The sequence below is a fragment of the Micromys minutus genome (assembly GCF_963924665.1).
Source record: "Micromys minutus genome assembly, chromosome: 8".
Classification (NCBI taxonomy): domain Eukaryota; kingdom Metazoa; phylum Chordata; class Mammalia; order Rodentia; family Muridae; genus Micromys; species Micromys minutus.
Window position 1 is genome coordinate 43,695,163 of NC_137977.1, and position 24,933 is coordinate 43,720,095.

The 24,933-nt window shown below is 41.4% G+C and overlaps 1 protein-coding gene across 2 annotated transcripts in view; it reads left to right on the forward strand.

Annotated features, from left to right (window-relative positions):
- Positions 1-589: 589 nt before the first annotated feature.
- The window catches only part of SLC12A2 (solute carrier family 12 member 2), a 62,506-nt gene continuing 38,162 nt past the window's right edge, over positions 590-24,933 (forward strand). For both annotated transcript variants that reach the window (XM_080919900.1, XM_080919901.1), the window contains exons 1-9: positions 590-1,714; positions 16,134-16,253; positions 17,197-17,272; positions 18,249-18,344; positions 19,491-19,630; positions 20,262-20,372; positions 21,547-21,655; positions 24,185-24,312; positions 24,402-24,486. In XM_080919900.1, the coding sequence (XP_080776026.1) occupies positions 992-1,714; positions 16,134-16,253; positions 17,197-17,272; positions 18,249-18,344; positions 19,491-19,630; positions 20,262-20,372; positions 21,547-21,655; positions 24,185-24,312; positions 24,402-24,486 (1,588 nt within the window). In that variant the 5' untranslated portion in view covers positions 590-991. The remainder of the gene's footprint in view (positions 1,715-16,133; positions 16,254-17,196; positions 17,273-18,248; positions 18,345-19,490; positions 19,631-20,261; positions 20,373-21,546; positions 21,656-24,184; positions 24,313-24,401; positions 24,487-24,933) is intronic.

The following is a 24,933-nucleotide window of genomic DNA, read 5'->3' on the forward strand; positions in this document are numbered from 1 at the left end:
ACTAGTAATTGTACCGGCTGCTGCTGTCACTGTATTCTGAGAGCTGCGTTTCCTAACACTGAAGTTAAAAATGTCCTCAAACATCGAAATGAGGTTCCCTCCTCACCTTCTAACACCAGCTTTTAAAATAAAGGTGTCACCCCGTGTCTGACACACCCACCGCAGCGCCGCAGGATTTACTCTTTTGGCTATGCAAAAATCTAAAACACGGGCACGCAGCTCTCCCGCTGGGCGCCGGGTCCGGGTGCGCGCCCGCCCCGCCGGGAGCGCGCCTGGCCAGCGCCTCCGGAAGCGCGCGGCGGGCCGCACAGGAAAGCCCCCCGGCATCACCCGCAGCCCGAGCGCCGCGGGCCTGGGTACCACGCGCCCTGAGGGAAACCGCCCACAGGCCCTGCAGCATCTCGCGAGATCTCGCTGGCTCGCCTCAAGTACTGCGAGTTTAGAACTTAAAAAAAAAAAAAAAAAAAAAAAAAAAGCGAGAGGCTTCCACAGAGTCGGTGCAGCCGGGGGAGCATCTGCAGCGGCCGGTGCCAGAGCTGGGGCTGCGGGCGGGCGGGAGGACAGAGGGAGGACGCGGAGCCGGCGGCGGCGGCGGAAGGGGCGGCGGCGCGCAGGTCGGCGCGGAGGCGCGTGCGGCCGCGCCTGCTCGCTGCGGTGCGGAGGCCGGCACTCTCCGGGCTCTGCGCGCCGGGCTCGGGGCGGGCTGAGGGGCGGGCTGAGCGGCCCCGCCTCCCGCGTGCTGCACCGAGCGCCGCGGCCCCGCCGCGCCTTTAAACCGCGGGGCCGGCCGCGCTCGCGGGCACTGGGCGACTGGCGGTGAGCGTGCCGCGGGTGTGTGTGTGTTTGTGTGTGTGTGTGTGTGTGTGTGGCGGCTGCGCTCTGCGACTCACTTCCCCCGGCTACTTAGCGGGAGCGCCGGCCAGGGGACCCGAGCCGCGCTGTACGCAGCGTCCACCCGCCCGCTCCGCAGGTCCCCGAGCGTCGGGCGGCGATGGAGCCCCGGCCCGCGGCGCCCTCGTCTGGTGCCCCGCGGCCCGCCCGGGATGGGGACGTGCCGCTGGTTGCCGCCGGGGTGGACCTGCCCGGCGCGGCCGTGCCCTCCGGTCGAGAGGATGCTACGGCTGGGAGCCAGGCCGGCGCCGGGGTGCGCGGAGAGGGAACCCCGGCCGCGGGCGATGGGCTGGGCAGACCTCTGGGGCCCACCCCCAGCCAGAGCCGCTTCCAGGTGGACCTGGTTTCCGAGAACGCCGGGCGGGCCGCGGCTGCTGCGGCTGCAGCGGCGGCTGCTGCCGGGACGGCGGGCAAGGAGACCCCCGCGGCCGGGAAAGCCGGCAGTGAGAGCGGCGTGGCCAAGGGCAGCGAGGAAGCCAAGGGCCGCTTCCGCGTGAACTTCGTGGACCCGGCTGCCTCCTCGTCGGCCGACGACAGCCTGTCGGATGCGGCTGGGGTCGGTGGCGACGGGCCCAACGTGAGCTTCCAGAACGGCGGGGACACGGTGCTGAGCGAGGGCAGCAGCCTGCACTCGGGTGGTGGCAGTGGACACCACCAACAGTACTACTATGACACCCACACCAACACCTACTACCTGCGCACCTTCGGCCACAACACCATGGACGCGGTGCCCAGGATCGATCACTACCGGCACACGGCCGCGCAGTTGGGCGAGAAGCTGCTCCGGCCCAGCCTGGCAGAGCTCCACGACGAGCTGGAAAAGGTGAGCTCGCCCAGACCTTCCTCCCTCCCCATGCCCTGGCGCGTGCTGGCCCCAGGATGCAGCCGCCGACTCTCCTTTGGTGAGGTGGCAGCGCAAGACCCAAGGAACGACTCGCTGGCATCTCTGGATTCAGCTGTCAAGTGTGGAATTGCAGCGGCATGTAACTTAATCCTTCAAAAGTTTGCAGCGGGTTAGGCTGGTTATGCGATACAGCAGAGGCAGCACTTAGCGGCCTCTCCCAATCAGTTATATACCTTGTGTACACTGTCTTTCACCCAGTTCCATCTCGCTGAGTTACACATGTTAGGGACCAGAGAAGGGAGTATGGAAGAAGTTTAGAAAAAGCTCTCTCTTGATACAGGGTGGAGAGAACCTGCTACCCATCTGGGTCCTTTTTAGATTGTAGCGTATGGTTTATGTATATCCATTAGAGGTCCTGAGTGGAAAGGTTGGTGTTTGAAGGGAAGCCTTAATAGCATGTGTTTGTAGTCTATTAATTATTAAAGCTCAATTTTTGCTGTCTTAAATGTGCAGAGGGCTGTAGAAATCGTTTTCTTTTTTTTCGAAGACAGGGTCTCCCTAGGTAGCCCTGGCTGTTCTAGAGCTTGCTGTGTAGACCAGGACTCACAGAGATCCATCAGCTTCTGCTTCCCAGCATTGGGGTGGAGAGTATAGCAATCCCAAATCTTTTTTTTTTTTTTTTTTTTTTTTTGTTTGTAAACTTTTTGCTAAGAGGGATGTTTGGGGGGCTGGGGGTTGTAGAAAGATGTCTCAGAAGAGCACTTGTTGCTCTTGCAGAGAAGCAGGAGGGTTCTGTTCTGAGTGTTCACAAGAGGCTCACAACCATCTACAGGTTTCAGGGCGATTCAGTGCCTTCTGATCTTGACAGGCACCAAGCATGCATGTGGTATACATCCAGGAGGAATGCAGGCAAAACATTCATACACATAAAATACGTCTTTAAAAAGAGTGCTGCATTAAAAAAAAATGAAACAAAACAAATACCAAGAGCAGTGAGTCTTTGAGTCTAGAGAAAAAAGGAAATACAGGAATTTTATTTCTCCCCCATCAAGGATGTCCAGAGAAAGTCTGGGGTCCTTATAAAAGCCCTTTTACTTTGTAAATAGAAAATCGTTTTCATGTACTCTTATTGACTTTACTAATTCTGTTTTTTAATGGCCTCATAAGACTTTTATTTCCTCCGGGTTCAGATAATTATTTGAAGATAACATTGATGCTTTTGAGATCTGATTAATATTTAACTTTTATGAGTTGAATTACTTGACATCTGCCTCAGCAGGTCCATAATGGAATTCTGTGACTTCAGAGTTGGTAACACAGGTCTAAATGATCATTGTGAAAAAGTTTCTGTGATTGGTTTTGACTGACGGTTTGATCTCATACGTTCATGTGTCACGAGACTGTATTTGTCCTTGTGTTTGAAGTAACTGCACAGGTCCTAGCCCTCACAAGCTTGTGGAGTGTGTAAAAGATTGACACTGTTTAGCTTTAGATAATACCACCATTCTATTCATGTATTTTGTCAGAAGCTAAACACCTTCTGAATCATTTATTTCATTCATATGTAGTTTTTCATATCTATTCATTTCTTTTTAGTCTTAAGTTTTTATAGGCCCATACAGTAATAGAGTTGATAAATGACACTGGAGCATTTTTAATATTCAGAATTTTAATACAATATGTTTCAGATTTATTTTAGTAAAGCCAAATTAGCAGTATACGTATAAGCTTTAGAATTGAAATAGAAAGCTGTTGTGTCAAAAACTTCAGAAAGATTTTGTTCTTTTACATTTTGTTAGTAACAGTACACTTCAAATCTTCCAAGGATTTAAGTTTATTTTGTGTGTGGTTTATGGTTTGGGTTGTGGTGGCTTTGTTCAGTTTTGAACATCTGAAAAATAGACATATTATTAGTTATTCCATAGTTGGAAAAAGTCACCTGAGTCCTCAAACTCAGCTTCCTCAGTTTTCCAGGATTATGTATGGTGAAGATTAAGATTAAAGCAAGTATGCAGAGGGAATAATGGGCCATGGCCATGCTGAGTGTGTGGAATATTATTGCTAAATGTGGTTCTTATTTTGGTTTACTTAACCTTGGCTCCTCAGAGTACAAGCCTAACCTCTTAAGATTTCAGTTTTAGATTCTCTTTATTATATTATTAGATGGATGCAGTTCATAAAATGCTCTGTTCAGAGTTCTGGCTGTGCAGGGAGCAGTATCATGAAGCCTTCACCCTTTCCTCTCATAAGTGCTGTTCCTGTAGGTGGGCACCCAGCCTCTACCCAGATTCCACAAAGCAAACAGAAGGTGTTGGTGTTGGGTTACTCATAAGCAAATATTGAAGATAATTGCAGCAAATGGGTCAAATACCTGTCAGGTTAAGTAGTACAAAACCTGCTCAGTGTTGTAGAAGGATGGGCAGTGATGACCTCAGTCTCTGATTGGCGCGCCAGAAGTTGTTCCTTGTCCGTATAGATTGACAGTTTTCTAATACTTTATCCCTTAGTGAAGAATGATGTTTAGAATGTTTTTGATTGTCATGCCACTGTAGTCCAGTGGCTGAGGGCTTTCATAGTCATGAGCTAAATAACAGGTGCACAGAAGAATGGGAAATCAGAGAAGTAAAAGGCAGATGCTCTACAGACTTGTCAGGAAAAGGACTAGTATTGTCTGTTTGTCACTGGCCTTGTCAAGTCTTCCCCCAACACCTGACTGCAGGGGATAAATCTTTGCTGTGTTATGCAGCCATTCCAGGAGGAAGGCTGGTGGCTTTCCATAGAAGCTGTTGGCTGGGGAAGGGGTGACTTGTAGGAACTGCGGGATGATGGGTGACACAGTGAGTAGCAAGCCAGATACCAGGCCTGCCTACACAGACACACAGCAAATCATAGTTATTAACATAACAAACAAATGCAGTGAAAGGAAGCATCAGGATGTGATGGACCCCAGGCTTTGGGAAGTGATAAATGTGGTGTTGTGGCAGAGACCTGAAAGATAAGTTGCTGGTGAATCAACATTCCAGAACAAAGACTGTATTTATAAAGGTAGTGAGGACAGTGCTCTGTTCAATGGCCAGTTTACCGTACTGTAAATGTAGTGGGAAGCTGTTCAGTGGCTCCGTGTGACAGAGAATGTGATCTATTTTATTTGAGCATCTTTGCTGCTGGCCAGAGAGTGGCTTCTAAGATGTGGCTGGAAATGCAGTCTTAAACTGTTGGTCTGATTTAGACACTATAATGATTTCTGCAAAACGGATTAGATAGATGTGAGAGAGGCTGACTCCCAGGATTTAGACGTGAGTAACCGAATACTGGGATTCTCTTACCTGACTTGGAAAAAGATTGAAAGTGGAATGGATTTGGTAGCTGTAGTCTTTGTAAGACACGTAGGAGTCATGGAGCATGTCAGAAAGTGTGTGTGTGTGTGTGTGTGTGTGTGTGTGTGTGTGTGTGTGTGTGTATGAGAGAGAGAGAGAGGGTGGGGGCCTGAATTGAATGCAGTACCTTAGTCATGAGTGGAAGACTGTTGTTAAAGGAACAGAAAGCGTGGTCCAGGATTTGGGCTGGAGACCATCTAAAGTGCTGGGAACTTCTATAGCCTGGAAAGCAGTGTCCGAGAAGGGCAGAAAAAAAGTCTTAAAGAAGGCAGACACTCTGTGGCACATGCCTGTAGCCCTGGGAGGCTGAAGTAGGAGCACCTTTTGGTACAAAACTAGTCATATAAGTTTAGATGGTTCCAGGCCAGACTGAGTTATATAGTGAAACTCTCTCAAAAGGGTAGAAACTCTTAAAAATTGATGTTTGGAGTTGATTTTTTTTAAAAAAGAAATTGCTATGCCAGCTCTTCCCCTCTCCCCCAATCAAAGTAGCAATTTCTCCTAAAAGAAGAAATAGAGAGTACCAGAAAAGTAAGTATCAAAGACTTTAACACTTGTGGTTGACTGAGCATCACTATCAGATGGAAAGTGGTGGACAGTCTGCTGCTGGACTTGAAGCATCACCATCACCATTGATGACAGTATTTGGTAACTACAGTTAGAACCACTGTGCTGAAAGATTTCCAAGTTTGCAGGTGTGTGTCAACTGTAGGTGTGTTGTTCAGCAGAAACATTTTCCCTTGACTGACCTACAGTTAGGCTCACAGATCAAGCTGTGGGCTGACTGACCACTGAGCCCCAGCTCTGGGATTACACACATGGGATAGCATACCCAGCTTTTTTACTTTACTAAACCATCTCTTCACCCCACCTCTCGAGGTGATATGTCTCATAATATCTCCTTTGCAGTTGTTCTGAGACCATGACTTAGAATCCTTTAGAAGATGTTATGGTACCAAATCATTGAATGCCTCCTCTTTTTGCCTTTCTCATTAACAAAAGGGGAGGGGAGTAAAGGAGGCAACAGTATTGTATCATTGAGGTTTTTTTTTTTCTCATTTAATTTCTAAGAAATCAATTTTTATACACGTTACTAGTACTAAGATGACCTCATAGAAACTAAACTAAAAATGGTTTACTAACCATTTTCATTGAAAACCACAGAACTAGAATTCATACTTGTTTTTCTGTGTGATGCTAGAATATTTTTTCCAGGGTCTTTCTCCTTATCACATATTTCTGGCTATCGCTGAGACCTGTTGTAAGATGCTTGTGCTGCTGAAAGGGAGACTTTGCCACCATCACTTCAGCATGTTGACATCCTGAGGATAATGAGGAGGAGGATACTTGAGATGATGCAATTGTTAATTAATGCCTCACTAGAATCAGCTTTTGTCTCATTAATTTTCATACAGAGATTAGGTACTTAGTACAGATCTGTTCACTGACTCTATCGGGGCTGGCAGTTCCTGTCACTTAACAAGCGCTTTAAGTAAAACACTGCACAATTGCCTCTAACACTGAGCTACTTCTGTGCCCTGCTAATAATTATTTCAAGATATCATTTGGTTCCTTGAAAGTCACTCTGGAAGAACAAGAATAGGTCATGACTTGGGTGGTATCTGGGAATAGTTTCCTGATAGGATTCATGTGGCAAAGTCAAACTGCAGTTTTGCTGGGGTCCCAACCTCCTAAGTCCATGTTACTGGCTACTGTAGTCTGGCTTGTTTGTGGTTTCTACATTAGTTTTCCAAGTATATGTATCATCTGACTACCTGGGTAAAAGGAAGATAAATTTGGGGATCTAAAATGAGACAAAGGAAAAGGTTTGTATATACTAGTCACACTTGATCCATATCTCCATATATTTATGTTCATGTCTGTCCTGTGAAATTAGAACCTGAAAGATGTAAGTTGAATTAGTTCTTACATGGTTAGTATTTTCACTTGCAGTGATTTCCCAATGTTGGGAAGTCTATAATACCAGTTGAATTAGTTCCTTGCTGAGTGAAGTGGGGGTAAATTCAGTTATTCATCAAACTCTTACTGAATATCAACAGCAGCACTGTTCTGAGTGTAGCAGTGTAGCAAATACAGGCAGTTAGCGGAAACAGTCACAGGACTTCTAGTTGTAACAGACAATAGGCAATACTACTGTGAAGAAACTAAAGCAGGATGAGAAAATGGCAGCTAGGTGCCACCTTAGAGTAGTTGTGGACTGTTTCAATAAAAGATAGTAGCAAAGAAAAGGGCTTACCCTATGCAAATACCAGGATGGATACTCTAGATTCAGAAGTAGGTGGAATGTGACTGGTGTGATTTAGAGACCAGGGAGGTCAAGACTGAAGGTCAGGTGGAGGGTTGAAGAGAGGTTCAGATCAAGGTGTTTTTAAAGGAAGAATTATGAGTATTTTGCTATAGTGTGGATGAAGTGTGTCTTAGGGTTTTACTGCTACAAACGGACCCTGTGACCAAGGCAACTCTTAAAAAGACAACATTTAATTGGGGTTGGCTTACAGGTTCAGAAGTTCAGTCCATTATCCCCAAGGCAGGAACATGGTAGCATCCAGGCAGACATGGGGCTGGATGAGCTGAGAAAACGATTCAAGGTAACTAGGAGAGTATTAAAGCCCATGTCCACAGTGACACACCTACTTCAATATAGCCACACCTCCTAGTAGTGTCATTCTTTGGGCCGAGCATATACAAACTGTCACAAAGTGCATGGAAAGAGAAATATGGTTCTTTAGAATGAAATTGCTATTTGTGGAGGTAGGCAGGAACTGGGAAGAATGGGGTTAGGTGGGGTCAATGAGATATAATTTTGTAAATCACTTTTACAGTGAGGCAGACCCTAGAAAATTGCAGCTACTAATTAATTAGAATGTGAACAGTTTCACATTGTAGCAGTTTGTAATATTCCCTTCTATAGAATAGATAATTAAAACAAGATCTTACACAGTAACTAAGGTTCTAAGATTTTTACTATGTATGGGGCTAGTGGTACCTGCTCTACTAGGTACATTGAATTCAGTTAAAATACTGGACTCTTAAAACAGAATACCTCTTTAGTGCCTTTGCTATTGTCATATAATGGTAAACCCAATAGTACATTGATGTACTTTTTGTTTTTAACAGTCACACAGCTTTATTTAAGACTAAGACCAGAAAAACTTCTATTATACCTAATGTTTCCTTTCCTTGAGAACATCTTGCAGTAGAACCAAGGTCCCATGACATATAGTTTTTATTTAGGGTATCTTCATTTCATACTTGGTAGTTTTGCAGAGTATTGCCTTGGTGGGCAGGTTCTCTTTTAGCCCTTTGAGTATGCTGCTGTTCGAGTGTCTCTGACTTCCATTGCTGCTAGAATGGGTAACTCCTCCAGGACTGAAGATTTTCTATTTGCTTTTAACTTTCAGCGGTTTGTAGCTACAGGTACTTTCCTTTGTGTCTTGCCTAGGTGTTTGAGTTTATTGCAATTGTAAATTAGTTATTTTATCTATTGCTTTTCTCTTCCGTCATTTCTACTCAGAACTGAAATCCTTCCAGTGACTTTATCATTCTAAATATTGTGCTTTTTTAAAAAAATCTTGTACCAAAGTCTCAAATATTTGAAGTTTAAGATGCAACTTTAATTTCTTTACCAGGTTCTATGTGCGACCTTGCTAGGCTCAGACATCACTGAATAACTGGAACCTCTGTCTACTTCTGCCTCTGCCAACAACTGTTGGGCTCCTGGTACTCTCCTCTACTGTTATTCATTTGGGGGCCAGATCAGATACTTACCCTTACTCTTAATTTCCTTTTTCTAGAAAATCAAGTGCACTTTCTACTTCTCCTTTTGGGGTATGTTCTGTCATTTCAGGTTGATGTGCGTCTCTTTTAACTATGTATGCCACAGACAGGAGAATCTGAAACAGCAAACGCATGCTCTCACTGGAGTGGTACATGGGTCTGTCTCCCTTCTGTTCTGTGCCTTTTTGTTCACTTTTCCTGGGTTCTTTTCCATGCGCAAATAGTTGGGCTATTAGTTGGCAATTCTTGAGCATTAAATGGTCATTTAAATTCTCAACCATTGCACTTAATACGTCTTCTGAAGAAGGATATGGCATCTGTGATTCTGATGAACTGACAATGGGAAAGATGACAGAAGACAGCATCTGTTGCTCTGAGAATCACATGAAGCACCCAGTCTGACAGCTTATGGGTTTGCATTCATATTGCTTTTCCAGTGCTGACTTAGTTCTGATGCTGCTTTTTAAAAGTTGTTTCCTAACTTTTACCCTTCCTTCTAAACAATTAGAGATAAAAGTTACTCATGCCACTGCTTCTTAACAGAAGGTATATGCTTCTTGGGAATTCTGTTTAAGATGTTTTAAGCACCTAGTTGACATTAGCAAGTTGTGTGGGATTTGAAGTGATGCCTGTGTTGTTATTTGTGAAACATTCTTTTCACTCAGTCTTGAAGTTTTGGTAAAGAACATGCAGAGCTAGTTCCAGTGCTGAACTCTTTGACTTGGATCAGCAGTTCTGACTTGGTTCATTGTGAAGTCACATGGTCACACTGTCCACTTTTATCTGTGGCACTTGAGTTTTGAGCTTTGCATTAATGCCACTGGATATTAATAGAGCATTGTTAACCAAAGCAAATTGGATTTGTGTAAAACAATACTCTGTTTTGAAAGCATAGTCTGTATGGGGAGCATTACACTGAATACACCAATCACCGACAGCACGGACAGGAAGTATTGGTAGCTTTGGGATGATATAATTAGCTAGCTCTTGCTAAAACATAAGAACAGTTATTAGAATAAGTAAGTACCCCCTCTTTGACATCAAAATATGCATGTGTATAATGTATTTTAACTGCTAAGTAAGCTGTTTTAAATATAACATTTTGGCATTTTGGCATAGACTAAAGCAGATGCTGTTAAATTGTGTGAAAAATTCTGATGTTTTAAGGATTTTTATCAGTATTTTAACGCCCAAAATATTTTTAGGATATAAATAGCTTTTTGATAAACCTTCATATTTTTGGTGTATTATTTTGGATTTATTTAAAGTAATAATAACCAGTACTTAGAGGCTGTGGGTTCAGGGATAGCCCAGGCTTTTATTGATGAAATCCTGAAACACAACTTAAAATGCCAGCTTTTCCCTCTTAAAATTCCTTATTAGCTGGTATGAGAAATTTTATGTTGCATAAAACTATCAGTTTTTTAAATTTTGTCTTCTCGAACAGTATGTGATAATATATCATCTAACGGGTATTGAAAGTTAAGCTTTTAGGGGGTTGGATTCTGTAGACACTGAGTATCAGGACTGTGATCTTAGCAGAACTGACTTGGGAGCTGCACTTTTCACCATATTGTATTATTTCAGGGTATTATTAGAAAACAGGTTAATCATAAAGCTCAATGTTAATATACTGTATTTTATAGTACAAGAGGCAGGAAAAGTATTGTTTTAGACGTTCTGTTTTAATTCAGTCTGGAAGAGTTGAGGCAAGTACTTGAACTATAAAGTCTGAGTACTGCCTACAAAGAGGACTACAGCATATGATGTTACAAAGGAACCACAAGAACGTTAGAAAGTTATGTGACTGACCCAGTTACGGAGGCAAGATTGAGTCTAGGATTTGGTTTCAGATGGTGCTAGGTCCCTTTAAGAGCTAGGCAGAAGGAGCTTAAGCTTGGGAGAAAGTGGTTTAAAAACAATTCTTAGGTTGAGACTGTGGCATATGCCTTTAATCTCTGCATTCCAGATAAAGATCATGCAGATCTGAGTTCAAGACCAGCCTGGTCTAGGTAGTGAGACCATTCCTCAATTTTCAAAACAAAATCCAACTTTTCAGCTAAAGTCAAATTGCACCTGTTCAGTACTTAATTTGAACTTGCAGTAATTTCTCAATTTGAAGCATAAGAATTGGAGAGGAGGAGTTTCAAAGAAAATTAGTGATAGTGCTGCCTCTGTTGAAAAAAAAATGACTGGAGCTTTCATGGCTTTATAAGTGTCATATGTGTATCATATTTCATGTACATTCCTGCTTGTCTCATTAGGCAGTAAAACGGAAGACTTTGAAAAAAAATACAAAGTCATGGTTTTGTAGATTTGACTAGAGAAGTCTCAAAGTTAGAATTTTCTTTCATTTCTAAAAAGAAAGTATGCTTAATAAAATGTGAGAATTTCCCTTCTGTTAGCTGTCTGACTAATGTTTATCTTTAAACATGTCAGATACTATTTATTTAAAAAATGATGACAAATTCAAAGAATAATTTATTGGAAAAAAACCTTGTATTTTCCTAGCCTTCTTGAAACAGCATGCACACTGGGCCTGGGAACAGGCTTCCATGGGAGAGTTAAGGTGGTATGAAAGCTGTGTCTGACTGGGAGCATTGATGAAAAGGAGACCCAAGCGTGAGGGGTTCATTACAACACAGATACTGAATGACTAGCCAGTTAGACTGAGGTCTACCTATCAAACGTGTGCCATGTTACACATTTTATGTGCCCTCTTGGATGGACTATGTCTGTGTAGATAACAGTTTCTTCTCTGAAAGTGGTCTGGTGCGATCTGTAGTTCTTGTGCCTTATTTTCTATTGGTAAAAGCTTGTGTCTTGCTGTGTTAGCACAGAAGAATCTGGTGTCTACCACAGTAAACTTGGGTTGATTTGGATTGGAGTCTCTGCCAAGGTCCCCTCCCAAAGTTTTGAAGAGCCAGGTTATTATTCCCCAGCCTAGAGACCAGTTCTTGCTACCATTAACTTTGTAGCAGCAATGGGGAGAATAGCCCTCTCCTGCTGCATTTTCAAAGGACTTAATAGTTGGAGGCAGTTGTGGACCTCAGCAGCGGTGGGTGGGATCAGCTGGGAAGGCAGCTCACTTCACTACCTTGGCTTTTCCATCTTGTTTTTCTTCAGCGTACACATTGTAATTTGTGATATCAATTAAAACTCAACGGGGGCTGGAGAGGTAGCTCAGTGGTTAAGAGCACTCACTGCTCTTCCAGAGGGCCTGAGTTCAATTCCCAGCAACCACATGGTGGCTCACAACCATCTGTAATGGGATCTGGTGCTGCCCTCTTCTGGTGTGTCTGAGCACAGCTACAGTGTACTCAACATACATGAAATAAACACCACCAACAATAAACAACTCAGAAAAGGGTCGTTTTGTTTTATGTACGTGTATTCCTCTTTGCTCTTAGATTTTTGTCTCCTTTGGTGACTTATAGTTGCCTGAAGTGAAAGGATATGGTTGCCATTTATGCCCAGAAACTGCAGAGGGTGGACAAATGTCAGCATTGCTTTGAACTCTTGTTGCATGTTGGCACCATTAAGTGGTTGGCCCATTTCCTACTTAAAAGGTATTGATATTTAGATGGCCATAAATTATGCTAAAGACTCTCTTAGTAGGTTCCTGAGCCTTAAAGAGATTTTAGTACAGCGTTCTCTCACTGTTCTTTAAAATGAAAGAAAACCCAAGCATCTTCCTTTCTCCCAGTTTGAAAAAGGTGTATATTCATTATGCCTAAAGATACTTTTTACAAAAAGTAGGATGAAGTTTGCACTAAAGATCAATTTACATTCATAAGCATTGCTCGAGGTCTACTTTAAAGTGTTCCCCTGTTCCTGGGAGCTGTACTCCTCAGTCTTAATGCCTTCCCTGGTGGGTGATAGGGACATATGACAAAAGTCGTTTTGGTAGGTAAGTATGGTGACTCATTTCTATAATCCAGCCTGTAGAGGCTATAGTAGAAAGATGATTGAATGTGAGGCTAGCCTGGACCATATGGCCAGACCCTATCTCAAGAAACCAAAACCATCCCGGTGGCTACACGGTCATCATTCTTTGGTATTAATATTTTTGTCCAGAGTTGACAAAGATTGTCTTATTCTTTTGTGCACTTGAGGAGAAAAATTTTGGACTTTATAACTGGGAAGTCCACAGAAGAGCTTGAAGCATTTAAGAAGAATTCGTCTAAGCATGGTGGTATAGGCCTGTGACTCCTGCCCAGGGGGCTGCAGAGAAGGCCCATTACCCTGTGGGACTTCACTCAAAGTACAATAGAGGTTTTGTGGCATGTCGATTAGTATGCATGCATTAAAGACAGTCCTCCCTATATTGTGTGGTACAGTTCTAATTAAAGTGGTGTTTTTAATTGTAATTAAGGGCAAAAAAAAAAAAACCCCTTGGGCAAATATTTGTCCTTAGGTACAGTTTTATTCATGATTAAAAAGTCTAGTTTCATTGTAGACTGTGTCTAAAATATATAATGATAGTTTAGTGTTAGGAAGAATTAGCTCAATTTGTAGGAACTTTTTGCTATATATTTTGTGAATGCTATGTGGTAAATCTTATACTGTAGATTGTTGTGGTAAATCTTATACTGTAGATTGGGGCATTTTCCGTTATATGTTGGGGAAAAAAAATCTCTAAGTCAAGTTGGTGCCTTAATAAGGAATATTTTCTTTCAGAGCCAGTAGAATCGAAATATACATTGGTAAAACAAAAGACAAGTTGGCATTAGTAGCGGTTTTCTTTCTAAGATGTGTGCATCCAAGAATAAGTCTAAATGTATTTATATCTAAGACATTTTTTAATTCAATTTTGGGGCTAAGAAGATTGCTCCGTGGGTAGCTTTCCATTTGACCTTGAAGACCCGAGTCCCCATACAAACCAGGCATGTTAACAAGTGTCTGGTAACAGTGTTCCTTCCCTGAGATGAGAAGCAGAGACAGAATCCCTGGAGGCTTGTGAGCCAGCTGGTCTGTCCTGTGAAGCAGCAAACATAGAGAGCTTGCGTATGCACCATTGTACTAGCTTTAGTTGTATTTTGGAGATCAGTAACTAAAACTTTTAAAAGGTGTTGGAGGATGATTTGGAAGGTAATTTCTGTTGTTTATGATCACATCATTAGTTTTCTAAAAGTAGTATTTCATACAAGCTAGAAAATACTTGTTTCTTGAATAGTCAATTACAGTATTCACACTATAGAGAGACCAGCATAATTGCTGGACCTTCAGCTTTGATGTGAAATTCTGATAAGCTCCCACAGCAAACATTTTAGGATGCCTGCATATTTACACATTGTTCAAGACACCCACATTGCTGTTTAGCTTTGGGAAAAGTAGCTGTTAGGGATACACATATTCAGTTTTCATATGACAGAGATGGAAAGAGATGCCCTTTTTGTGTATGTTATTGACTTTATATTCTAGAGTGAAAACTGGAAGGAAAAAGAAAGGTTAATAAATTGCCAGGTAGGCCTAGTTTTTGTAGTTTTATTTGAATAATTGAACAGCTGAGGAGGGGGTTGGTGACATTGAGAGTTTTTTTTTTTTCTGTTTGGAGCCAACATTGACTCTCTGCTGTCTGGGAAGCAATGTAAAGCCCAACTGGGATTGTGATTATGCTGAACTATGAATTAAGAGCCACAGTGATGTTGTGATGGTTTAACTTTAGACTGAGTGCCTATGTTCCAAGCTGTTTCCTGAACACTGAGAGGGGAGGTAGAGAATAAGAAACTAAGAGCTACAGAATTAGATATAGAACTCTACCCAAGAAGGAAAAGTGAGGCTGTTCTGTGATTTGTGAGAAGTGTGGGAACTGAAGATGACTTAGAGTAGGTAGGGTCAGTGTGGACAGAGTTCTGAATGGATCTGGGAATCTTGCCAATCTTCTGTATTGGTTGCTGTGGAAGAATTTTATACAGGGCGGTGGATGCACATCCCATTAATTCCATTGCTCAAGGGGACACAGGCAGACAAATCTCTCAGTTTAAGGCCAGCTTGCTCTAGAGCAAGTTCCAGGACAGCCAGGGATACACAGAACAAACAAGCACATACACACAAAAACAAAACAGAAAAACCCCAAACAAGCAAAAAAGGATTTTACATTGTTAATGTTGATATTTCAGATGTGGGAAAGGGTATGACAGCTAGATGATAGAAGTTTGTGGGAAAGAGCCAAGGCCTGACTCTGTTTATCATCCATCCATCTATGCATCTGTCCGAATGTCCGTCTCTCTATCATCTTGGAGTTCTTACTGTATAGCCCAAGATTACTTAGAACTGGGACGGGGTGTCCTTGGAGTATTGGAATTTCAGGACAACCCTGCCATAACCCTTAGCAGCAAGCAGGCAGCAGCCACTGTGTATTCCCAATACCACTAGAATGTAAAAACATTCATTTTGTTATTTTCATTATTAATTCAGACTGGATCATGCTGTGTTGCCTAGGGTGGTATCCAGATTTTGAGTTCAATCATCCAGTCTCTGCTTTCTGAGTGCTAGGATACCACTAGGCCTATTTTAAAACTGGAATCATTAAAGTGGGCTAACTTCATAGAAACACTTAGGTTTCCTTTTACTTTGTTGCTTTGGTCTTTCTTACATTGAAAGCATTGTCTTTATTATATTGAAATGCTTGAGCCAGGCGATTTAGGAAGGGAAGTTTATTTGGCTCACAGTTGTGATTGCTGAAAGCCCAGACAGCATATTATAGGTTTGGCAAGAGCTTCCCCTCGACTGTGTCACCTTATACAGCAGAAGGAGCATGTGCAAATGTGAGCATTACATCATCCACATCCAGGACACATGGTTACAGGGTGGTTCCCTGGTGATGTAGGGACCTTGAACGAGGTCTGTCTATGGTTCCACATCTGTAGGATCACTACCGTGGGCACTGTCAGTCAGTTTGTGGACTGTATGGGAACATAAGGGTTACAAACAACACCAGTTATCGTCATCACTCTTGCTTGGTCATGTTATATATGTTCTTATCAAGTGGTTCAAAATTGCATCTGGTTCTCTTTTAAAATTGTTTATTTTATGTGCACTGGTGTGAGGGTGTCTGATCCCTTGGAACCGGAGTTATAGACATTGTGAGCTGCCATTTGGGTGCTGGGAATTGAACCAGGTCCTTTGGAAGAGCAGACAGTGCTCTAAACCACTGAGCCATTTCTCCAGTTCCCCATTTCTAATTCTTATTCTGCATTCATATTTCTTTCTGTCACCAGGAACCTTTTGAGGATGGCTTTGCGAATGGAGAAGAAAGTACCCCAACCAGAGATGCTGTGGTCACATACACTGCCGAAAGTAAAGGAGTTATAAAGTTTGGCTGGATCAAGGGTGTATTAGTATGTATGCATAGATTTCATTTGATTATTATAGTTCTTCTGTTGATTAGAAAACTTAATTGATACTCTCAAGGATTATTGTTTTCCTGCTTTAACAATTGGCTTGTGAGTACTATGGAAGGCCCAGTTAATACCCGTGTGTTTCTTTTGTTTTTAGGGGAGAATATGTTAATTAATTTTATACATCGTCTGGATAAAAATTGTAAAGACACAAATTTTATTTTTGGTAGAATGGGTCTTATCTATAGCCTGGTTGGTCTAGAATATGCAAAGTACACTGGGCAGGCCTCGAACTTTGAGGTCTGTGTTTTATCTCTGCTTCTTAAGTGCTGAATCAGTTGTAGCAGTACACAAACAGGAACTCAGAATAAAAAATTAGCATATGCCCAAGTTGTGAGAGTATCACACTTAGTTTAAAATTTTCAAGAATGATGTGACCCATTAACATTTGTGTTGGTGTGTATGCACTACTTAACTCTGCCTTAACCGTTTATGACAGCTGCTATGAATACATACACAGAACTTACACATTAAAGGAAGATTGTTGAAGTGCCTGATAGCGTAGGCCATGATCCCAGCAGTTGGAAGCAGAGGCGCGAATATCTAAGTTCAGGCTAATCTGGTCTCTGTAGTGAATTTCAGGACAACCAGGTTACACAGAAAAATCCTGTCTGGAAAATGAAAATCAAAACAAAGAAAGTGTTGAAATCTTAAACAGTTGTGTTTCTGAGACTTCTGTTGAGCACATTTATTTGTAAACATACTTATATTGCACTTATATCAGCTAACAAACAGCTTTAGTAAGCCTCTTTGACAAACTTAATGATATTAGATTTCAAAACTCGAGAGGTTTCAAGTGCATTTTACTTTTTGGCTTGCTTACTATGTATTGCTGTGTCATGTTTAATTGCATTATCTGTGGTGTAACCTCTTTCCCTCCCAGGTACGCTGTATGTTAAACATTTGGGGTGTGATGCTCTTTATCAGATTGTCATGGATCGTGGGTCAAGCTGGCATAGGTGAGTGAAGCTGTACTCCATGGGTCTCTGGTAAAATAACCATGTGCCTTTCCACAGTTGCTGACGAGCTGTGCTGCCCTTAGGTAGTGTCTTAGAGTTTCTATTCCTGCGCAAATATCATGAACAGGAAACAAATTGGGAGGAAGGGTTTATTCAGCTTACACTTCCATATCGCTGTTCATCACCAAAGGAAGTCAGGACTGGAACTCAAGCAGGTCAGGAAGCAGGAGCTGATGCAGAGGCCATGGAGGGATGTTACTTACTGGCTTGCTTCCCCTGGCTTGCTCAGGCTGCTTTCTTATAGAACCCAGGTCTACCAGCCCAGGGATGGCACCACCCACAATGGGCTGGGCCCTCCTCCTTGATCAGTAGTTGGGAAAATGCCTTACAGCTGGATCTCATGGGGGCATTTCCTCAACTGAGGCTCCTTTCTCTGTGATAACTCCAGCTTCTATCAAGTTGACACAAAACCAGCCAGTACAGGTAGATTGCTACCATAACTGATTTCAGTAATTTTGATTTTCTCAAAGTTGAAATTAAAATTAGGTAATTTAAGGCCTGTGCCTTAGTTACTTTCCTATTTCTGTGAAAAAATATCATGACCAAGGCAGCTAATAAAAGAAAGCATTTAGTTGAGGGCTTGCTTAAACTTTCATAGGGTGAGCCTGTGAGTGTGGTGGTGAGGAGCATGGCAGTAGGCATGACACTGGAGCAGTAGCTGCGGTTACATTACATTTTCGCATGCAGAACATAGAGTGAGACTGGTTCCTTCAACAAGCCCACGCCTGCTGACCCTTCTCATACAGTCCAACAGCTAGAAATCAAACATTCAGATACACGAGCCTTTGGGGGCCTTTCTCATTCAAAACGCCAGTCCATAATGTTATTTCAGTATTCAGCCCACTCAGTTCTAGGTAATGACAAATTTAGGAGTATACGGTTTTAATAGTTTTTGTTTTTCTTTTCTCCTTTAAAGGTCTCTCCGTCGTTGTAATAGCAATGGCCACTGTTGTGACGACTATCACAGGATTGTCTACTTCAGCAATAGCCACCAATGGGTTTGTGAGAGGAGGTGAGCCCAGCTGTCACAGGCTTTGCCTGAAAGACATGTTTCTGATCTTCCTTAGTGCCCAGAACCCTTTCCTGTTCTGTAAATCCCATCTGTGTTCTTGAGAGCTTGTTGAGAGCTTGTTCTTTGCAGACTTTGCTGGAGTCCTGTGGGTTCTGCCCTTCAGTACTGTGTCTCAGTCCCATCACTCAGACCTGCATTGGTACATTGCACAGACTAGCCTTTTTCTGTCTTCAGCTGGATACAGACTACAAAAGTAGATGACCACTGTGTAAATTCTTGTTTTTGAACTTATATCTGAATAATATGAATGTTGCTGTTCTGTGGGGATGTGAAGTATATTTTCTTTGTACTTCAGTCAGTCAGAAAATGGTTGAGCTGGGTTTTGGCACATGCTGGATTTGTAAATGGCTCAGGGAAGGTCCAGTTTTGTTAGGACTTAAGATAATATAATAATAGTAACCAGTGTTTGAGATCTGAAGGCTGGGACTGATACCATGGTTTTGACATACATCATCTTGATGAACGCTTCATTGCTGTTTACTTTCATCATTTATATGACTAATGGACCAGAAAGGAAGCAATTATATTCATACTTCAGCAAAATTTAATGTGGAAGATTGAGCTACTTGGTCGAAAATGTCTAAAAGAAAAAAATAATTTTTTTCTGAAATAATTGGAAGCCTCTTCATTTGGGTATTGGTAAAGCCAAAACACTGAAATCGAGGAAAACTTAACATTTTGCTACATGTGACAAAAAGCACTAAATTAGTAAAATCAGTTGATCATTGGTGGTCAGGTTTGTTAATTTTTGTCTTTCAATCCATTGTTTAACTGTGGATCACTGTTATTACCAAGCAAAACATGCCATAGTTGTTTTCTATGAGAGGGAAATTTCTTCTAATTATAGCTTTCCGGTCAATGAAAGCTTTATGTAAGTTAGAGAAGGCAGGTCTATAAGTTCCTTTTTATTAAGGCAGTTTTCACTGAATGCTTCCTGTAAACATAGCATCTTAGATACCAGTCTTCTGTGTATTGCTTTCTGAAATACATTTACCCACTTGGCTGAATCTGCTTTGTGAGTTCCTTGGTATAATTAAAAGAATTATTGACATTAAAACCCTAACTGGTTTTCAATCGTTTTCTTAGGAGGCGCATACTATTTAATCTCCAGAAGTCTAGGGCCAGAATTTGGTGGTGCAATTGGCTTGATCTTTGCTTTTGCCAATGCAGTGGCTGTTGCTATGTACGTTGTTGGATTTGCAGAGACTGTGGTGGAGCTGCTTAAGGTAATTGGACCTGGTCATTCATTTGCCAAATCTTCACAGAGATGATACACACATGCACACATCTAAACCTATGTGAGCTTTAAAAAATGCTGTCTACGTTATTAACTCTTACAAGGAATTTTGCTTATGGAGTAGGAACTGTGGGGTTTTGACCATAGCATGAGGGTTTATTGTTTATCCTTCTTGTATCATAAAAGACAAAGCATGAGTTCATTAATTATATCAAACAAATACATTTCTGTTAGTGCCATTTTATAAAACCTAACAGTACCAGTCGGATTATACTTTTTTTGGCTAGTAATTCCTTTTTTGATCTATTGGTTCCATCTCAGATATACCAGTAATAGTAATTTAATAAGACATTAGATATTAGTTGAACGACAACTAATAATAATTTTTTCCTTTTTTTATTTTATTTCTCTTGATTTTGAGACAGGGTCTTACAATGTGGCTAGCTAGGAACTTGTAGTATGAACCAGGCTAGCCTTGAAATTTCTGTAGCCCTGCCTCTGATTTCCAAGTACTGAGAACACAAACATGCACCATTTTACCTACCTCTGTCCATCACTTTAACAAGCACTGATGCTGTGCTTACATGTAAAGAGCTGTTTGTTGTATTTCTCCTTTGTAGGAACATTCCATTCTTATGATAGATGAAATCAATGATATCCGAATTATTGGAGCCATTACAGTAGTGATTCTCCTGGGCATCTCAGTTGCTGGAATGGAGTGGGAAGCAAAGGTGAGCTATGACAGATATCTGTCAGCATTTAGTTCACACAGCAGTGTTCTAGGAAACCCAAACTGATGTGTTCAGACTAGTGGAAAATTGGCCATTTTATATAGAAGTTTATGATATATAAGTATTGGCATTTAAATTATGTTTGAAGATGACAAATTTTAAATCCTGTTAAGCAATGCTTTCCTCTTTGTATTCTTGTTTTTGAATTGAGCCCAAGCCCCCTTGTGTGATAGGTGTTACACTTTCCAGTCTCCCATTTATCTACAACTGTAAAAATTGACTTTATTGAAAAAGGTTATAATTCCATCCTTCTTGGGCCACAATAAATGTGTAAGAAGTTCTTGCTGGACAAGCAAGACATACCAGCAGATCAAGGTGCTGGCTATGGAAGGAAGCCCTGTGGTCTGAGCTGGATTCCAGGTGGAAGGTGGAGATCTAACTTCCTCCAGTGTCCTCTGAGCTCCTCACATGCTGTGGCACATGTGCTTCCCTTTTCATAATCATCATATTTTAAGTACTGTTTAAAAAATGTTATTTGCTCAGATGACAATATTTACCCAGACTTTGTAAGACACCAAAGTTGGAGAAAAGTTGATGATAGCTTTCAGGCTGTCTCTTTCTGTGCCTTTGTCCCTGAGGTCCCCCCATTGTTATTTCTTTCTGCTTTTTCTTCTATCTTAGAACAGTTGCCAGACAGATACAACATTATGTTTGGACCTGATACGAAACTTGTATTGGCAGCAAACTTATTCTTTACTATCCCAAGATGGTAGTCTGGGCAGGGAGGTAGAGAGGGTTGTATAGAATGAAAGGCCAATGGCTTGAGGGGGGATTTACCCATCTTTAGGACTTGTTTTAGAAATGGGTGGCATAATTCTATCCATAATTGAATATTCTCAGTTTTGCCTGAGGCAGGGTCTCACTAATCTCAGAGCTCGTGATCCTTTGGTCTGCTTATTATCTGACAAGTGGAAGCTTCAGGCCCATGATACTGCATCTAGCTTTACTTCAGTTCTTTAGGAACTGTTATTCATGTAACAGCTTTTATTGAGCACCTACTGAATACTTTTTGTTCTTTAAGACATTTGGCAGAGAGACGAAATGAGACAAATTATCAGGTTAATGGAAGTGAGTGCAGGAGACAAGGTTGTGACTTTGAATGTTTAAACCACAGGCTCAGATCGTCCTTCTGGTGATTCTTCTTCTCGCCATCGCTGACTTTGTCATAGGAACATTTATCTCACTGGAGAGCAAGAAGCCCAAGGGTTTCTTTGGCTATAAATGTAAGTAAAAAGATGGAATACTTTCTTAAGTGCAAATTACAGCATTCTGCTGTTAACTAAATTTAATACATTTTAGGCAATTAACAGTAATTATGTTTGGTCTGGTGATTCACACTAATTAATAATTCAGGTTTTGCCCTCTTTATATAGGCTGTATACAATTAGAGTAAAATCACTTTCATTTTTATGTGTCCTGTTTGAATATTAGCAGCAGCAGCAGGTGGTAGAATGTGAGAAGCCAGGTTTACTAAGGAGCAGGTGCCAGCATGGCTCTGCTGTCATTGTGTGTCCAGTTTTGTTTCTTGTAATGGGAATGTGAAACATGTACCTTTAGGTGATTTTATTGTTGCACACACATCCTAGGGTCGACTTACACTAAAATATCTCTGATGTCATCAGACTGGATAAAGTTATAGAACCTGTGATTTATATATCTGTCATTAACTAAAGTTCTACTTGGCATGTGACTTTTTAAACATGACAGTTTAAAAGCTCTGGGTTGTGAGAGCAAAAGTGGTAAAAATCATGATTTTAATCCCTGAATTCTAAAGCTCCTATCTATTAAGAAAAATGGCAATTAGGAAATGTACCTTTGATCGGATGCACAAATGCACATATGTTTTCCAGTCTTCTCCTAAAAGCTGTTTTTTCAGTCCAGGATCAGTTGCATTAAGTTATTTGCTTTTTTCTTTCCCGTTTAAAACCAAACCAAACCATGACTCATTACGTAGTCTTCAGTCTCATTAAGTTTTTTTTTTTTTTTTGTCTCCTGTAATGATTTAAGTTTTCAAGATTATAGATACTTACTTGTTTATATGTGTGGCGTCATTTCTCCAGATGTTTTATATTAGCTTGGTAAGTGATCTGTTCCCAGCACCCAGAAAAAGGTCCTGGTCTGATCTTCCCCACTGTTGTGTTAATTTTTATCTTTTTGTTAATGTGATGACTAGGAAGCTTTCCTCTTGGGAAGTTGCCATCTAATAAGTGATACATTGAGACAGTGTATTGCCTTGCCTTCATCTGACTTTAACCAACTGGTTTTATTAGTAATCCTTGAGCAGGCTTCTATCAAGCCGCACTGACATTGAACAGCACAGATTGTTTCCTCTCCTTCCTTAGCCACATTCTCCTTTTTGAAAGGCTTTTCTTGTTAGCCATGAGACTGATGCTCTGCTTCAATTCAGTGATTGCTGTATCTATTACTTCTCTTATCCCTCTGTCTGCTGTATGATTACTTCTCTTACCCCTCTGTAAGTTAGTTAGGGTTACTGTTGCTACAGTGAAACACTGTGACCACAAAGCAAGTTGGAGAGGAAAGGGTTTTTGGCTTGACCTTCTATAAGCTGTAAGTGGTGACGGACGCCATGTGGTACTGTGATAGAAGGAAAGATGAAAGTTTCATTTCAGTAGTAGGGTGAGTCTGGATTGAGAGATGGGAGATGGATGGTCAGCAGAGGTGTCGGGAGCTCTGTTACAGGCACATCCAAGATGATCTTCCGGAAACCAGAAAACCATTATGTGATTAGGTCTTAGGGTTACAGTGGCTATAATGAAGCACTATGACCAAATGTAGCTTGGGAGAAAAGGGTTTATTTGGCTCTATATTACTGTTCATCATCCTAGGAGGTCAGAACAGAAACTTAAACAAGGTAGGAACCTGGGGACAGGAGCTGATTCAGAGGCCATAAAGTGATGCTGCTTACTGGCTTGATCAGCCTGCCTTCTTATACAACCCAGATGGCACCACCTACAATGCTCTGGGGCCTCCCCAATCAATCAACAATTAAGAAAATGTCCTGTAAGCTTGAATACGGCTGGACCTTGTGGAGGAGGCAATTTATTAATTAAGGTTCCCTTCTCTCACATAACTGTAATTTTTGTCAAGGTAACACAATAATTATCTACCACACTCTCTCTCATTCCTTTCAGTGCACAGCTGTATTTATCATGGTCCTGGCCTGCCAACTGTATTTTTATTTTGGTGTCTCATAGTTGAAACTAACTTCAGGAGATTGTCATATTTTAATTTTTAATTGTTCTAGTAGACTCCCCCCCCCCCCCCCCCCCCCAGTTTTTAGCTAAAAATATCTGGTTCAGGAAATAGGGAAGGCTGTGTTAAAAATAGGAGGGAGTGGGAGGATAATGGAGAGCAGGACAGGCTGGCTCCAGGTGTCCCCACCTCCCTTCTTGGGAGATGTTTGTGGTTTTGGTTTCTTTGTTTTGTTTGGAGGGGTCATTGGGGTAGTAATCTATACTTGTGATTTTTGTTTGAGTCAGTGACAGCAAGTTTAGAGGTTCTTTAAAATTACTGGTTAGAGGTACCAAAAAAGTAGGATATAGCAAAGATTAGATGACCATTTGATTACCAACTATTCCTTCACACCAGAAAATGGGAGCACTGATAACTGAATTATCATTAAATAAGAACGAGCCATTGTGTGTAGACCATATATACTGATTACTCTTAACCTAAATTATTTTGGTCTTATTTGCTATCTAGTAATTGCCAAAATATTTTATCTTCTGTAGCTGAAATATTTAGTGAGAACTTTGGACCGGATTTTCGAGAAGAAGAGACTTTTTTTTCTGTATTTGCCATCTTTTTTCCTGCTGCAACTGGTATTCTAGCTGGAGCGAATATCTCAGGTGATCTTGCAGTAAGTATTATGAAGTACTGTATTATTACTAAATGCTATGCGTGCATTTATTTTTAGAGATAGAATAAAAATGTCTTCTTGTCTTTTAGGATCCTCAGTCAGCCATACCCAAAGGAACACTCTTAGCCATTTTGATTACTACAGTGGTTTACATAGGAATTGCAGTGTCTGTAGGTAAATAGCCTTTGTTTCTTTATGTGTCTCAGAAATTTTGTCAAGTTTATAGTATAGCATAAGTATTATTGCAGCATTTTCTGCCTTTACTATTCCAGTATTTTTTGTCAAAAAGCCGGAGTTAGTTAATGTTATTACTCTTTCATATTCAATAAAGTTTAAAGAATTAGGAGTCCAGGCAGTCACTTGAATCCTATTCTGCATACATTTATTCATTCTCAAACACAATTATGAGCTCTGAATTTATTAATTTCATGATAAGAGGGTCCTATGTATACTTAGTAAGAAAACTGATTTTACCACCTTTAAAAATTATTTTGTTCAGAAGTAGTGACAGAACTTTATTTTCAAATTTTATAGTACTTTTGCTAACATGGTTGAAAGGTAGAGGGAAACAAGCAGCCAAGTGCTCTGTATTGCATCTAGACATTGAAATGTTTGTACAAG